Source organism: Haemorhous mexicanus, chromosome 11 (genome assembly GCF_027477595.1).
Source record: "Haemorhous mexicanus isolate bHaeMex1 chromosome 11, bHaeMex1.pri, whole genome shotgun sequence".
Taxonomy (NCBI): Eukaryota; Metazoa; Chordata; class Aves; order Passeriformes; family Fringillidae; genus Haemorhous; species Haemorhous mexicanus.
This window is the reverse complement of record NC_082351.1, coordinates 24,199,406-24,213,976: the sequence shown is the minus strand read 5'-3', so window position 1 is coordinate 24,213,976 and position 14,571 is coordinate 24,199,406. Positions and strand designations below refer to the sequence as shown.

Sequence of the window (14,571 nt, the reverse complement as noted above, 5' to 3'; positions counted from 1 at the left end):
CCTCGGTAACGGGTCCGCAGAGCTGCGGTGACAGAGTTCTCACCAGGACGGGGCGGCGCTGTCACGTAGGGGCACAAGTCCCGCCGCCGCGCCTTCCCGCGCCGGTGCTCTGGGACCGTTTCTACAGCGCTGAGGAGTTGGTGCTGTGTGTCCTAACCGCTGGGCACGCTCGAGAGGACCACCGTTGCCAATACCAATACGCTCAATGTTCCCTTTCCCAGCCTACCGAATCTTCCTAAAGGAAGTGTCCCAAAACTGCAAACCAGAACAGCCTTACTTAGGCTGATGACGTACTTAGCCACAGACGAAGCCCAGGAATCCCACTACTTGCGTCCTGACAAAGATCTGTGTGAATCAACGGCCGGGCATTTCCAGTGTCCCCTTTCTGATGCCAGCTTTTGTTTAGTCTCAGCTAGCAGCAGTCCCTTGTCTCACTCCCAATCGAATAGAAACAATAGGAGTGTGTGACCACACTTTGGCTTCATGTGTTGGGATTACAAGCTTTGGAGGCAGAGATTTTCTTAGGTGGCAATGATATTTACACTTGAGTCCTGTCCATTAAAGGTGGACTTTGACTCGTCATGCCCTGCTCTTCTACCCTCTATATTAAGCCCTTTAAAAGTTTTTTGAGCCCGGATCGTCATGGGGTGGGGAGGAAGAGAACCAGCCTGAGGCTCAGTGTCTTCGAGGATTCACCTGCTGTGGTGTCATTCCTCTGGATTTGCTGGAGCCGGGCAGTTTCCTGGTGGTGAGCCAGACCTGTGCCACCAAGCTGCCTTTGTTGTTGCTCCTTCTGTCCTCAGTTGAGGCCATTGAGTTATAACTCACTGAGCAGTGAAAGAACACTACAGCGATACGCGTGTCTCTGGAAGAACTGCACGATCCATATCGCAGAGCTCTTAGGGAGGTTTCTATTGGTGTTTCAGTTTTCTGGTTCCTGTTTCATGTGCTTGATTTGCCACGAGTGTGTAGGGAACGGGCAGAAAAAGGGGTGGGTGAAGGATGGCAGCCGTGGCGGTCACTAGATGGCACCCCAAGCCCGTCTGAGAGCCGCCAAGGCGGCCTCGGCCGGGCGTTTCACTAGCGCTCGCTGTAAAGGGTTTTGTTCTCCTGCCTGTGGGCTCTGAGCCCTGTTGACCCGGGCAGTCCATCCTGTCTTGCCGTTCCCAGGTAGTAAGAATCAGGTGTGTAAGGAAAAGCGAGGCTGTACAGAACAGCAAGCTCTTTCTTCAACCCTGTCTCTCCACAGCTTCAGTAACTGCTCTATTTCAAAACTAAAGTGTTGAAGGCTAAATAAAGTGGTAAATAGAACAATTGAAGTCTGGTAGCCTCCTGTTGGGATACAAACCATGCAGTGAGGACTTCCTGCAGTGAGTTGCCAGGAGGATGACGGCATGCTGGGGTGTGCGCAAGAAATCAAACATTTCACTGTATCTTCAGTTAATTGTGCTCCTTTGCATGTTCTACATTTGACCGCAGATATGAGAACACATCTCACCGAATTAATCTTTTTCAAGTCCTGATAAAACACCGTGTAGTGTCAATCACTCTTGAAAAGAGAAATTTCATTAAAAGGTTTTAAAGAAAAATGCCACTCGTTTGCCTGTTTCTGAATATAAGTGGACTTTATCCCTTCCTGAGAAACTCGTTCCCCATGAAGAGACTGCACCTGCTCAATATGATTTGGGTCTTTATGAGGGTATTAGACTTACTGGGAATATCTCAGAGACAATTAGAGAACTGATACTGATACTACAAAGTTAGGCCAGATACAGTGATGTGTGGAATGGTGTCAGTTTGCTCCCAAAGGGAAATTTGAGTTTCTGTGTCCCTTAACAGCTGTTGAGCATAATCTAGTTTTGTGCTGGTATACACAAGAAGACTTTGGCTGCTGTTATTTGGTCAGTCTCATCACACTTCCCCAGACAGAGAGTGTTCACAAAGTGAAAACATCCAGATCAGTCTAAAGCAATTCAGTTTACAGTGCTTCAAAAATTAATTCGTCTTCATCCAGCTAGTTGCAATAGGAAGAGATATTTGGGGACAAATTAAACCTTACTGCAATTCTACAGGTTCTCTTGGGGACTGCATTTGTATCAGTGATGGCTCACAGGGAATGAATGCAAACAAACAGTAGCACAGAAGGACTCGCTCCAGCAGCCAAGTCAGACTTGTACTGCCCCATCCTGCCGCTGGGATATAAAAGCTCAGACGACAAAACCTCACATCTCTGAAGTAGCTTCTCCTCTGCTGCAGTCAAGGTCCTTTGCAAACAGTAAGAAAGTAAGTGGTAAAATATGTTTGTGAGTTGGGATAACTCTTAACTGTGAATTTTAGGACCTGGTCTGTTGCTAAATTGGTAATTGCTACCGATGTCCAAGAGGAGAAATTTCAGTGGGCTGAATTTCGGAATATGGCTGAGAAGGGAGACCCAGTTGGCCCTGTAGCCATGGCACAGCTCAATCAAAAATATGTTCCAGTTGGGTCATCTGTGTTCTTTGACTTCTTGTAATACCTTCAGTACCATTTGGAATGTTTAATAATGGAATCTGACCTATGCGCAGGAGAGGTAAATGCTAATGTTGCCTGTCTACTTCTCAGGGTATTCAAGTGGAATGTTTTTCACAAACATAGTGAAAAAAAGGTTTAAAATATCTGAAATTTAACAGCATTGAGTTCAATATAGACTATAAACAGAGTGTAAGCAGAGTGAAAAATCAGACTGTTCTTGGGAAAACCAGAATGTTCTTTGTAAATATTCCCTAAACAAAACTGTCACTTAATTTAATTTAATGCTGTTTTCTAAATTTCCCTAAATTCAATTTTATATTTTAATGATAGATTAAAAAAAAATTCATTTCAAATTTCCTAACATTGAAATGGGTAGCACAAAACTCATCTCACAACGTTTATGATCTTTGATTTTCATTTATCGGAGAAGATGTTTTGTTTCTTTGTTTAGGTGGATCTGAGCTAAAATTTCCTGTATTTTTTCATTTTGTTCAGATAACTAAAATATTTTCGTGTTGCTGTTCATTTTACTAAAGCTCATATATTCAGTATACTCAAGCTGCCTATACTAAACATTTTGATACATAACAAATCTGTTTAATTGGTCTGTGTAGACAGGATAGAAGCTACATTTCCATACCAAATCCATGATTTTTACTGTGTTTGCAGTCTCATCAATCCAAACTGACAGCCTCGTGGTTTGTAAGAGCAGCAGCTGACTACTTGTTGCGCCCCTTTTATCTGATTTGTTGATTAACTGCTTCATTACCTGCAAGCCAGTCATCATCTCAAGTTTGTGTGGTCCCTTAACACTCTGAATAATCTGTCATATTGGTCCTGAGTGCCATGGAGTGGCAGCACTTACATAAAGTAGGTGAATTATAAAGAGGAGAGATGGGAAGATTGAGAATTTCTTTGCATTTACATTTAATTTAATGGCTTAACAGTAAGAGCTGTACACCACAATGCCTGGATTCCATTCAGGACTCATTTCAAATGTCAAGTACACCACATTTGGGTGCTGTCTCTTCTAGCCTCTCATCTTCTCTTTTGTCTACAGACTTGTGCTGCAACCGATGCCCTTCTTGAAGACAGCATGTCTAAAAGCAATAAGTAGAATACCCCTACCAGGTGGTATTTGACAGGGAATGATTTATGATTTTTTTTTTTTGTAAGGTTGTTGTTTCTCTCTTTTTCAACACCTCTTGCTTTTTCAAAGAGATTGCTTTTTGTCTTGACTGTTTTGGCTCAGAGAACCTTTCATAAATTCTTACTACATTTTTCATTTGTCTAGACTTTTGTTGTCTTCCTCTTCTTTTTTCACAAAGCTTCTTCAGACACCCCACACAGTATCAGCTTCAAAATCAAGAGGGAATTCATGGTGAAAACATATGCTTCTCTGTGAAAATTACTTTAAATCAGCAGTCATATTTCAGGCAGACTCTTCAGATCACTTCCCCAAGTTTTCTGAGTCATAATCTAACATTTTTCCCTATACCAATCAGTCTGTGCTGCATCATATTAATTACATCCATTATAGAGAGAAGATGGCAATGAACTAACTATGGCATGTTGGATCCTCATTTACCCACATTCCATTTTGTAGGAGTATTTGTGCTAATCATGAAGTCCAGATTCCCCCTCTTTCTAATGCATATGAACAGGAAGAAAGTGAAGAAATGTTAGCTGTAAGTGAGGAAGGTGTTCCTTCAGTCAACTCTTCTGTGACATACTGCTGTCTTGTCTGGATCACTGGCTGTCAGGTCAAGCCACAGTGTCTGAAATAAGTTCAAGAGCTGGTTTCACCCTTTGGCTGGGATCATTCCATTGTGTTGGTATCTGAATGCCCCATGTCTATCAGAAACGGGTATCCTGCTCTAGTGTACCAATACAATTTATGATCTAGTAACACTCCTTCAGCCAGTGCTCCTTCCATATTGTGGAAGCAGACAAGGTGAATTGTCTGGTACCTGACAAATGTTCTGTCCTTGGTTTCCTTCTTAGTACATTTAAACTGTATTCATTTCATCAAGGAAACAAAGCACGAATGTCTTCACATAGGTCTAAAAGTAGTCTTAAGGCAGGTATATTAACTCATTTTTCTCAAGGAGTTTCCCATCTGGTTTTATTTAAGGCCTCTGTGTCCAACCTTTCCTTATTACCCTGTAGGGGTGTTCATGCTGTTCTTATCAGAAGGGGAAGAGAGGGTTCTGCACTCCAATTCTGATAGTCCACATACCCATTTCCTAGAATCAAAAGGATTTCCCTGTCTTCATTTTTTGTGTCATGTCTCTGTACAATCTAGACCTCACACAGTCTCATCCCTCTTGCATTCTCCACTTGACTTCTTTCAGTCATATTTTTTCTTTATAACAATGTCCTGACGTGACTGGTGCTTTACAGTGGCAGCTGTCCCTTTAATGTTAACTGAGTGAGTTACCAGGGAAGCAGTGACTCTACTTCAGCTGTGATGATGATGCTGTTTTCAAACTGTCTTCAACTAATGAGCCATTAAAGGTAGTAATGAAGGTGTTTGTTGGGGCCACATGTCCCTCGGAAACACTCAGCCTATGCTAATTACAGTGGGTCAGCAAAGAGGTCAAGGCTCATAAGTGTGTGGGAAGGGGCATTGAACAGTAGTGATGAGAGTTGTTGAAAATAGTTGCAGGGAATGTTCATTATACAGCTGGTTCACATGAACTTTCTCCACCCATTAAAAACAAAACTCATTTTGAAGACACTTGTAAAATCTGTGCTTTATGAATCAAGCTCCCTTATGTCTCAGTAACTGGTAATAATACCCAGATACATGAAACTGCAGTGGAATTAACAAAGAACTCATCTGTGCAAGGTGGGTTTAGTCTCAATTAAAGCTAGAAATAAGATTTTGCGTGACTGTGCTGCCTCATTAGAACCATTGCGCAGCTTTGCTCTATGGAATTAATTCAGATTCTGCAGATTTTGCTACTGACTTCCATGACCTTTGGACCAAGTCTGCTGCTGTTTGTTCTCATTCCTGAAGAGCCCCAGCCTGTCTGACAGACAGATAGTGCACTTCCTCAGGGAACAGTGCAGCTGTAAGGCCTGGTTCTGCAGTTGTCGCAGTGTGAGTGACAGAGCAAAGCTAGCTACTTGTGAATGTTTGCATGGCTATTAAATTCTCTTAAGTTCTAATAAAAAGTGACAGTGAGGGGAAGATGTACAATAAAAATAAGATTATGAGAGAGAGATGTGCAATTAACTAATTCTTGTGTTCTAACTAAACAGTATATTTGTATCTGAGTTGTTCATATTGCTAAGAGATTGCACTATATTTACTATTCAAATAAGCATGGCATAATAGGATAAAAGCTTTCTATTTTCTGCTTAGTTTCTTAGCCAAACTCAAGAGTCAAAAAGCCAAACTCAAGAGTCAAATACTTAACTTTGAACCTGTGCTTCTGTGTGCTTCATAGTCACAAAAGTGTGAAATCCCCTATGGTAGTCAATGCCCTGAGAATGATGTCTGTAGGAGAAAGAGTGTAGTTGCCTGTCAGTATGTCTGCAACATTGCAGAAAACAGGAAGAAATTAATAAATAGAGATGAAATTTTCACACAGACGCTGGGAGAAAATGTCCTTTTGATGAAAACAAGAACCTGGAAAATTTGAAATACTGGAGTGAGTTAAAAAAAAGAACTTTCGAAATATATAACCCATATTTACCCTGTTGATATTTTTTATTTTGTGTTTTTCACTTATTTTGAAGATTTCATTACAAGTAGTGTTTCCCAAGGTTTAAGAAGCATTCATTCACTGCCAAACATGGTCTATGAAATGGTATTCTTCAGAGAAATTGTTTTTTCCCTGAAAAAATGCAATTGAAGCATTTTAAAAAACACCATATACAGAAAGTGTGCTGAAGGAAGTTGAAGTATATGGAATGTCCCCACCTATCTTCTCTAAGGATTTCAGCACTTGTTTATTAGAAACCCACTGTCAATAGAAGATGTCTGTCCATTGTCATATACTGAGCATCATATTACCTCCGAAGTTAGAAACTGTTTGATAGACCACGTGAAGCGTTGATCAGCCTGTGAGCATCTAACTTCAGTGAAACTTGTGAGATGATGAATTATTTTTCTTCAGGGTAGCTAAACTGATTTCTGCAAAGCTGACTTCTGTAACTGAGGAGGAGTTCCAAGTCAGCTAATGTGTCTTGGTGATATTGAGGATTAACGTTGATGGAAAATATACTCATTTGTTCATAAAAACAACATTCTAGCAAAATACTGACGTGCTATAACCTCTTTGAATGTACAAGAAGTGATATGAGTAACACAGTGTGCTCAGTAACTGCATATCAATTGCAAAAATCAGTAAATCTATTGTTTAGACACACAAACGGGAAATCAGCTTCTTGTCAAGTTCCCTGTGAAGTGTGTGACACAATTGATGTGAGTTTAGCCCAGATGCATAATTATGTGTGTCATACAGGTGAAAGATTTTAAAAGGGAGTCTATCATCCTTCCACTCCAGTAATGAAATAGTTTTAAGTACAAGCACGTGGTGACCACCAGCATGCAAGGAGATTGTACATAGAAAAATACCCTTTGATGTGATTTTATTTAGCTTGAGTTGGTTGTATGTTTTTCACACTATTGCAGTGTGTTTGCACAACCAATAAGGACACCAGAGGTGACTGTTCTTGTTTATTGAATAACTCATATCAAATAAACACTTTTGGAAGTCTGACCACAGAAAGTAAAAGCATTCATTTGAGAGAAGAGAAATCAGAAATCCTAACTGCAAGAGAAGGATCTCTTCTTGCTTTATTATTAAATGCCTGAGGAGAAGGCATGATTTCAAGTGGCATGAGTGAAGTGTGGACACACCAGGGTGGGAGCTCTTGTGTGGGCTGTACACAGTCAGGGGGGTCGCAATGCATGCTTGAGATGGTCAGGGATGCATTAACCATTTACACTCTGTAGCCTCTTAGGCGAAGAGGGTTTTCTTGTGCCAGTTCCAAGACAAACTATGAAGTCACTAATTTATTTTGTTCCAGTTGAAACTGTTCCTGTCTCTCTATAGTGCTTGCTGTCTGGACAGATTGTAGTGTACAAGGACTCAGGTGTCCAGAATGTTATTATTTAGAACTAAAAACCTGCTCTATTTAATTTTGAAACAATTGCCATATGTTCTTTTTTCTTCCTCACTATTTACTGATTTCACTAATGTGAGAGGAAACCATATAATTGTCCTGCTCCAGTAGCGTCCGAACAGAAATTTAAGAGCCTGTTTTATTCATTTAGGAATACACAGTTGGATTATTTTGGGGTCTGGGCTCCTAAGAAAATAAGCACTCTTCCTAAAGTGGGGAAATTGAAGATTCTCAGTACTTGCCTGTTCCATTCAGATGGGTCCTTTAGTTCCTTTGCTTTAAGTGTGTGACAAAGCCATTAACTTGGATGGGAGCATTAACACACTGAAAGGTAGGCGCAGAGGTCAGCAGCAGGAAGCCAAAAAGAAGTGAACGGGATGTTTTGGTGATCTGTCAGTTTAATTCACCAAATGCAAGTGCTACACAATTATTTTCTCATTCCTCTGTTTCACTTTCCCATGCTGATCTCTTTCCTGGGTGCTGACGCTTTTCTTCTACCCTGTCTCTGCTAACATCTTCTACTAAATCAAGCAACAAGTTGCCTTTGTGACAAGTGAATGACTCCTGAAAGTTGCAGGGACCTGTGTCATCTGAGCTGTCAGCATTCCAGTACCTTTTTCCAGGATGCTGGCGTTTCTCACCGTATACGTCTACCTCATAATTCCAGCCTCTTTTGCTAGGACGCTGGTGCTTGTACATCAGATATCTTCTGCGGGGATGTTCTCTTTTGGATAGCTCATTCATGTCGGTTAGCTGTGCCCTAGGGCTGTAAGCAAACTGATCCAACAGTGACTTTCTGCCAGGGGGCTGTTGCCTTTTCAGCTCCAGATAGACATGAAGGTCATCTTCCATCTCCCTTTTTCCTGGATGCTGCCTCTTCTGAATGTCTCCATAAGATGTCTCTTCCTCAACATCTCTTTTTCCAGGATGCTGTCTCTTCTCCAGGTTACTTAGGTACTTTTTCCCAGGGTGTTGTCTTTTGGAAAGCTGTTGTAGCAGAGGGGCATTTGATTCTGTCCAAGGAAAAGAATAAGGTTAATAAAACCTCATAATCCTCCCTAAGGAAGTTGTAGTAGGAATTTGTGGAGCAGGCTCATAATCTGTTGCTTTTTGAAAGCCAACTCAGTATTTCCAGCTACCAGTCATAACACTATTAGTATCTCTTACTCATTCTTAGGCTCTTTTTAATATTTCAGTGCTTGGATCAACACAACCAATTCTCAGTGTTGATGTGAAGAGGGAGAATGGCTTTTCCTGTGGGTGCTTGAGGCCAGCTCGTCTTCCACTCTGGAAGGGCCCAGTGCTCCTATTTGCTGGCAGGCACCTCTGTGCTGTTTCTTGCAATCCCTGAGTCTGCTGTGATTACTGGTAGCAGAGCATCTACAAAGTGGGAGGTGTAGACACTGGAGCAGCCTCTAGCATTCCCAGCTGTGGAAAAAGCTTGCCTCTGTTGGAGGGTAGGAACCAGTGGATCAGGGCAGTAGGTGAATGGCAGCATGCCCACCTCAAATTTACATTAGGTACAGGGTCCACAGCTGCAGAATGTCCTTCATGGGACCTCTTAGAGCTTCCCTAGGGAAGTACCTGCTGAACAAGCAGGCTTTCTGTGACAGGGTTCTACCTTTTTATTATGTAGCAGCTGCTTAGTGATAGTACAGCCTTTCTTGAGCAAAGAGATCGTAGAAAACAAAGCATCTGTGAAGAACTGTCTGTAAGTGGATTGTGGCAGCCCTCTTATCCTTCCCTTCCCCTTAGTTCCAGTGCTAAGTATGAACATTAAGACCTGGAAATCATACCTTGGATCTAATGATCTCAGTCAAGTGCTATGCCATCACCAAATGGGTGTCGTCAGTGAGATATTTACCTTTATTAATATCTTCCTTTTCAGTGTTCTTGAGGACAGACTGAAGAATGAGGCTTTCAGATCTCTGAAGGATGTCATCCAGGGGACTTTTTCCCATGTTCTCACTCTCCTCTGGAAGGAGATGTCCCCCATTGAAGCAAACACCACACGAGGTCAAGCAGAGGAGTAGCAGTGGCAGCTGGATGGATGGCATTGTGGGACAGGGGTTCCTGCAACTTCAATTGGACAGAGAACAACAGGGGAGGAGGATGGAGCAAGCAAACCTAGCAATAACAGCAATATTCCCAGACACTGAAAAACATGGCACAGCTGCAGGGATTGAAGTCTCTTAGGGTCTTTCCTCATTTCTGTTACCAACCTCTCAGTTTGTTTTTTATCCTTCAAAGCATCTAATTTCTTCATAAAACCAGGTAGTTGTTTATTTTTCTGGCAGATTAAATATGATATGAACTTCCTGAGGCACAGGTGATTCTGAAAACCAGTGATTTTACTCTGCCTTCTGTCAAGAGGCAAACATAATTTCCCCCTTGAACTCTGTATGCACAAGGTATAGACATCTATACATACCTACTTTCTCCATCAGGGAATTCCCTTTGCTAAGAGTTCAATTTAAAATGATACTGAGATTAGCAGCACTTCCATTCCACCTTTAGTTAAAGGCAAACCTAAATAATCCACTATTTTTTTGCTATCTTTTTCTATACATTTAAAGTAGCCATGTGCCTGGGTATATGTCAGGCTAAGAAGACAGCTATGCTCTGTGTGGCAGGGAGATTTCTTGCATGGAAAGAAATGAGGGAAGTACCTTATATTTTTTTTAGGGACATAATAATAATTGTATCCTCTATTACATCTTGCCCAGATACCAAGCATTTTCCTATTCCTTCTAGCTAGCACTGAATTCCTAACATGCTTAGGGATTTATTTTACAGTAAGCAGAGTTCCTTCAGTAGAATGGAATACATCTTTAATACTACTATAGCAGTCATTTATCTTATATCTTCAGAACATAAAAGAAATGCACAATTTTATGAAGTCCTACAAATTTCCCAAATAGAAAATGAGTTCATTACCTTTTTTATTGGCAGGTTTTTATCAGTTCTGATCAAATCCTTGAGTAACAGCCCTAAGAACATCACATAGGCAATATGACTCAGAGCAATCTTTAGACAGAAAGGTAAAATCTGCTAAAGAGGAAATTATTTGATAAATTACCTGATTTGCAGTTTCAGATTTTTGCTTGATGTATCTGCCAAGTCCTTTAAAGCTGTTTGTGCACCTGAGCTTCAGCTGCCCTTTTGCTGCTGCAGGCACACGGAGTGTCCAACAGAAGCGTTGCCGTGTGCTCTCTGCAGGGCTCACGTCTCCGTACTTATAGTCTACTGCCTCTGGACCCTTTATGCAAACAGCTCTGAGGTAATTTAGGGGATATGAGGTGGGGTTTTTTTTGTTTGGTTTTTTTTTTTTTTTACTGCTCTCAGAAAGCTGCATTTTGAATGCATTTAAGAATCACACAGTTATCTGCTGGCCTTCATATATCCCTGCTCGGCTCCCAGAAACCATTATTTTCCCATTCTCTAAAGAGATTGTGTTGAACTTTACGTAACTTAACTCAGCATAAAGAAAAGGAGGTTTTCTTTACTTAACAAAACTAAGCTTGTTTGTCCTCTATTAAGTAAGTGTTTTGGAGTAAAAGCAGAGAGGTAGGTAATTAATTAGGCTAGGGAAGAAAGACAATGGCAAAAATGTAATGGATTAGATTTAAATAAGTGTATACTCTGGGTTCTTATTCTGAATGACACTATTCAGTTTCTGGCTCACAGTTCCATATTTTTTTGGCATAGGCTTCCACAAAAAGTATTTTAGAATATGAGATGCATAGCATTAAATATTAAGACATGTTTATGTTGCTGCTATGTGCTTCAAAAAGCATTATACTATTGTGACTTGAAATAAGACTCCCTGTCTTTAACCTGTTGTCTACTTAAGATACTGCTTCGCACAGTACTGCTCATACAGGGGGGACAACTCCTTGGCATTTCCTAGGTGTGGTAACTCCATAAGGTCCCTCAGGTACAACACCTGAGTTTAAAGTTACTGTATTGCCCTATGAAAGTGGGCATTGATGAAATGGGAAACTGCCTGGTTTTATTCTCCTTAAATCTGCTTCTTAACACACTTTTGAGCTTACTTTTAGAGAACATGTGTAAAGTACTGTGTTATAATTATATCCCAATGCAAAGCTCCTCAGCAGGTGCAAAATTATATTCACAGTGCAATGCCCAGGACTTCTAGTCTGGCCAGCTTTGCCTCTTTGCTCTGACTTATTTTATCTTATTTTGGAATCATTTAGTAGAGTTTTAATGCTTTGTTTAAAGGAAGAAACTTAAAATTCAGCACCTCAGAGAGTCGGGGTTTTTAATGAAAAATGTCATTTTCCTGTTTCACAGCTGGAAAACTGTCTGATTTTAATATGATATCCTTTCTTTCAGAGTTCTGTTTTGCTTTTTTCCAGCTACATTTTTTTCCAGTTTCATTTTCCCTACAGGTGATTCTTCAGTTTAAAAGATTTCTGGAGGTTTGTTTTATGAATGTAAATGTTTTTTTCTCCCCCTGACTGCACAATTACTCATGGCACTGAGATGAATTCATGGGTAGGAGGGAGAGTCTGTTTTCTCAAACTCCAGAGTGTTCCAAGCTATACTTTTTTGTCTTGTCACAAATACATTGACACCCCAGACTTGCCCAGAGCATGTGTCAGCACAGGGTTTGGCTCCCAGTCCACATCTCAGTCTGTGGTAGGTTCTAGAATTGCACAGAGATGTTGAACTACCGCATTTCACACCTAAATACAGCATTTCAGCAATCACGTTTGTGCTGCATCCTGAAAGCCAGGCTTGAGGTCACTTTACAGAATAATTTTAAATGAACAGCTGTCTTTTACAACAGCCAAAATCAACAATAAGATATACACGTCTTTAATTTTAAAAGCTGCTATAGAAATATCTAAATTTTGAGAGGGTGTTGTTCTGCAGTGAAGCACAAGGAACAGTTCTGGAACTTTTCATTCTGCTTTTACATCCTATTCTTACTTGTGCTCTCCGATTCCCAATCACTGGGGATGCACCATCTGTGTCAAGCCTTCAGGAGCTTTGGAGCCTTGTACCTGACAACTGAAGCAGCCAGGACTGGCAGGCAGACTATCCAAATATGCTCTCTGCTGATTGCTCCTAGCGAACTGGACAGGAGTACTGGCTGCAAGCTGAGGATTGTGGACTTCAAAATCCAAATCAGCACTTTCAAACACTTGGTGCCAGACACTAAATCTCTTAGCAACTCTACCTCACAAATTTCTGCCTCTTCACACCAAATTGTGACTTCTGTGTCATAATTAGTATGTCTTACAGTGAGTGTAAGGGACAGGCATAGAGCAAGCACATCACCATGTCACTTTTTTAATTTCTATGGAAGTAGTGATCTTCTACCTACAACCATCCAACTGACTTTGCAATTTACCTCACAGTGTGAATCAGACTTTCTTCTGAAAAGTAAGCTGAATGTTTTCTACCATTTTAAATCAAATTTCCCAAATCTATTCTTGCTATATGATGAAACTTGCCCCAGTTCAAACATAGTATTTTGGCAATGTGAACTGAGCTGTAAATTTGCTTCATCTGATGACTGTGGGAAGTGAACAAGATCTTGAGTCTTGTCATCAGTAGCTGTGAAAAAACAACAGGTTGGGCAGCCGGAAGGTTTTTTTGGTGCTCGGGTTTGTTTCATTTAGTGACATTATTTGTTTTGAAAGATCCTGGACTGTGCCTGAAACAAGAATTTGGGCACAGAAATATTCTTTCTGATGATGGCAATTTTCTTCCCAAATCACAGGGTTCACTTGACTAGAAAACTATAGAAATGATTCTGCATAAACATTGTGGAGATAATTACAAAATAAAGAATCATTACAATGAATCCATTTAGATCTTTAATTCCAAACTGCCACCATCCCAGAAAGAATGAACTGTGAGTTAGTCTGACTCTTAAGTATACAATTAAGCCTGTCAAGTTTTGGCTGCCTAATATGCTGTTTAATATTGAAAAATCTGTCAGTAAACCAATATGTGGCATTAATGTCATAATGCTTTGGGTTTGCTTCCTCATGAACAATAAAACTATTTAGCCGAGACAAGCAACATGTTATTTATACACCTTTTGGCAACAGTTTTAATGATATGTGGGATACTGCCCTTTCCTTCCAATATAATAGTTCCCATTTTGGATTGAAATTGATGAGGGGAGCTGTGTATGTGTTCCATGTGAAATTTATTCAGTAATTCTATTAAGGGCTTCCTCACAAAGAAATAAATGTTCTCAATCTCCTTCAATACTCATCCTACTCATTATTTAAAACAGAAGGCCTAATCTCTCCATATATTAAGTTTCCTCAAAGGGTTTTCTATTAGTTTCAATGAATTCAAAAATGAGGCTTCAGCACTTTTATGTTTGGAAAACTATGAAAGTCTGGGCCTTACAGTCAGAGCAGAAGGTTTTGCCATTTCTGGAATTTTTGACAAGGAGGTGTCAATTGAAGGTTACACAGCCTTCAAAAGGAATCCTTTACACGTCCTTACCATGTTCAGGTCATGCTTCAAGTACTATTCAACATCACCCAGCAGAGCTTCTAATAATTTCACCAGATTCTCCAGCCCAATTCCTTCACCTGGCTGTAACTAAAGCTCACCTCCAAAAGGCCTCAGAGTTCACATCACAGCTTTTCGTGGCAATAGATGTCACTACAATGGAAGATATTATACCTAATCTACAAACCTTGTATTAAATATTAATCATTAATGGAGGCAGGGTTCCAAGCAACTTCTGTCTGCTAGTCCCTAAAATTCATTTGCTAAGTAAAGGGACCATGACAGTTCTGAGTGGATGTAATGACACGGGAAGGAGGTTTTTGAAATGCAGCCTACTGTGGTCACCACCAGTATTAGCAAAAGTGATCCCTTTGTGTAAACATACCCAGCCAGGGGGGCTTCACTGTGGGCAGCAGA

General features: G+C 40.6%; 1 protein-coding gene across 1 annotated transcript; it reads right to left on the bottom strand.

The window, feature by feature from the left end:
- Positions 1-8,085: 8,085 nt before the first annotated feature.
- TRH (thyrotropin releasing hormone) lies at positions 8,086-9,707 on the bottom strand. Its single transcript, XM_059856959.1, has 2 exons — positions 9,515-9,707; positions 8,086-8,663 (listed from the first exon to the last, which is right to left on the bottom strand). Exons 1-2 carry the CDS (start codon positions 9,705-9,707, stop codon positions 8,086-8,088), a joined length of 771 nt encoding a protein of 256 aa, XP_059712942.1.
- Positions 9,708-14,571: the final 4,864 nt, after the last annotated feature.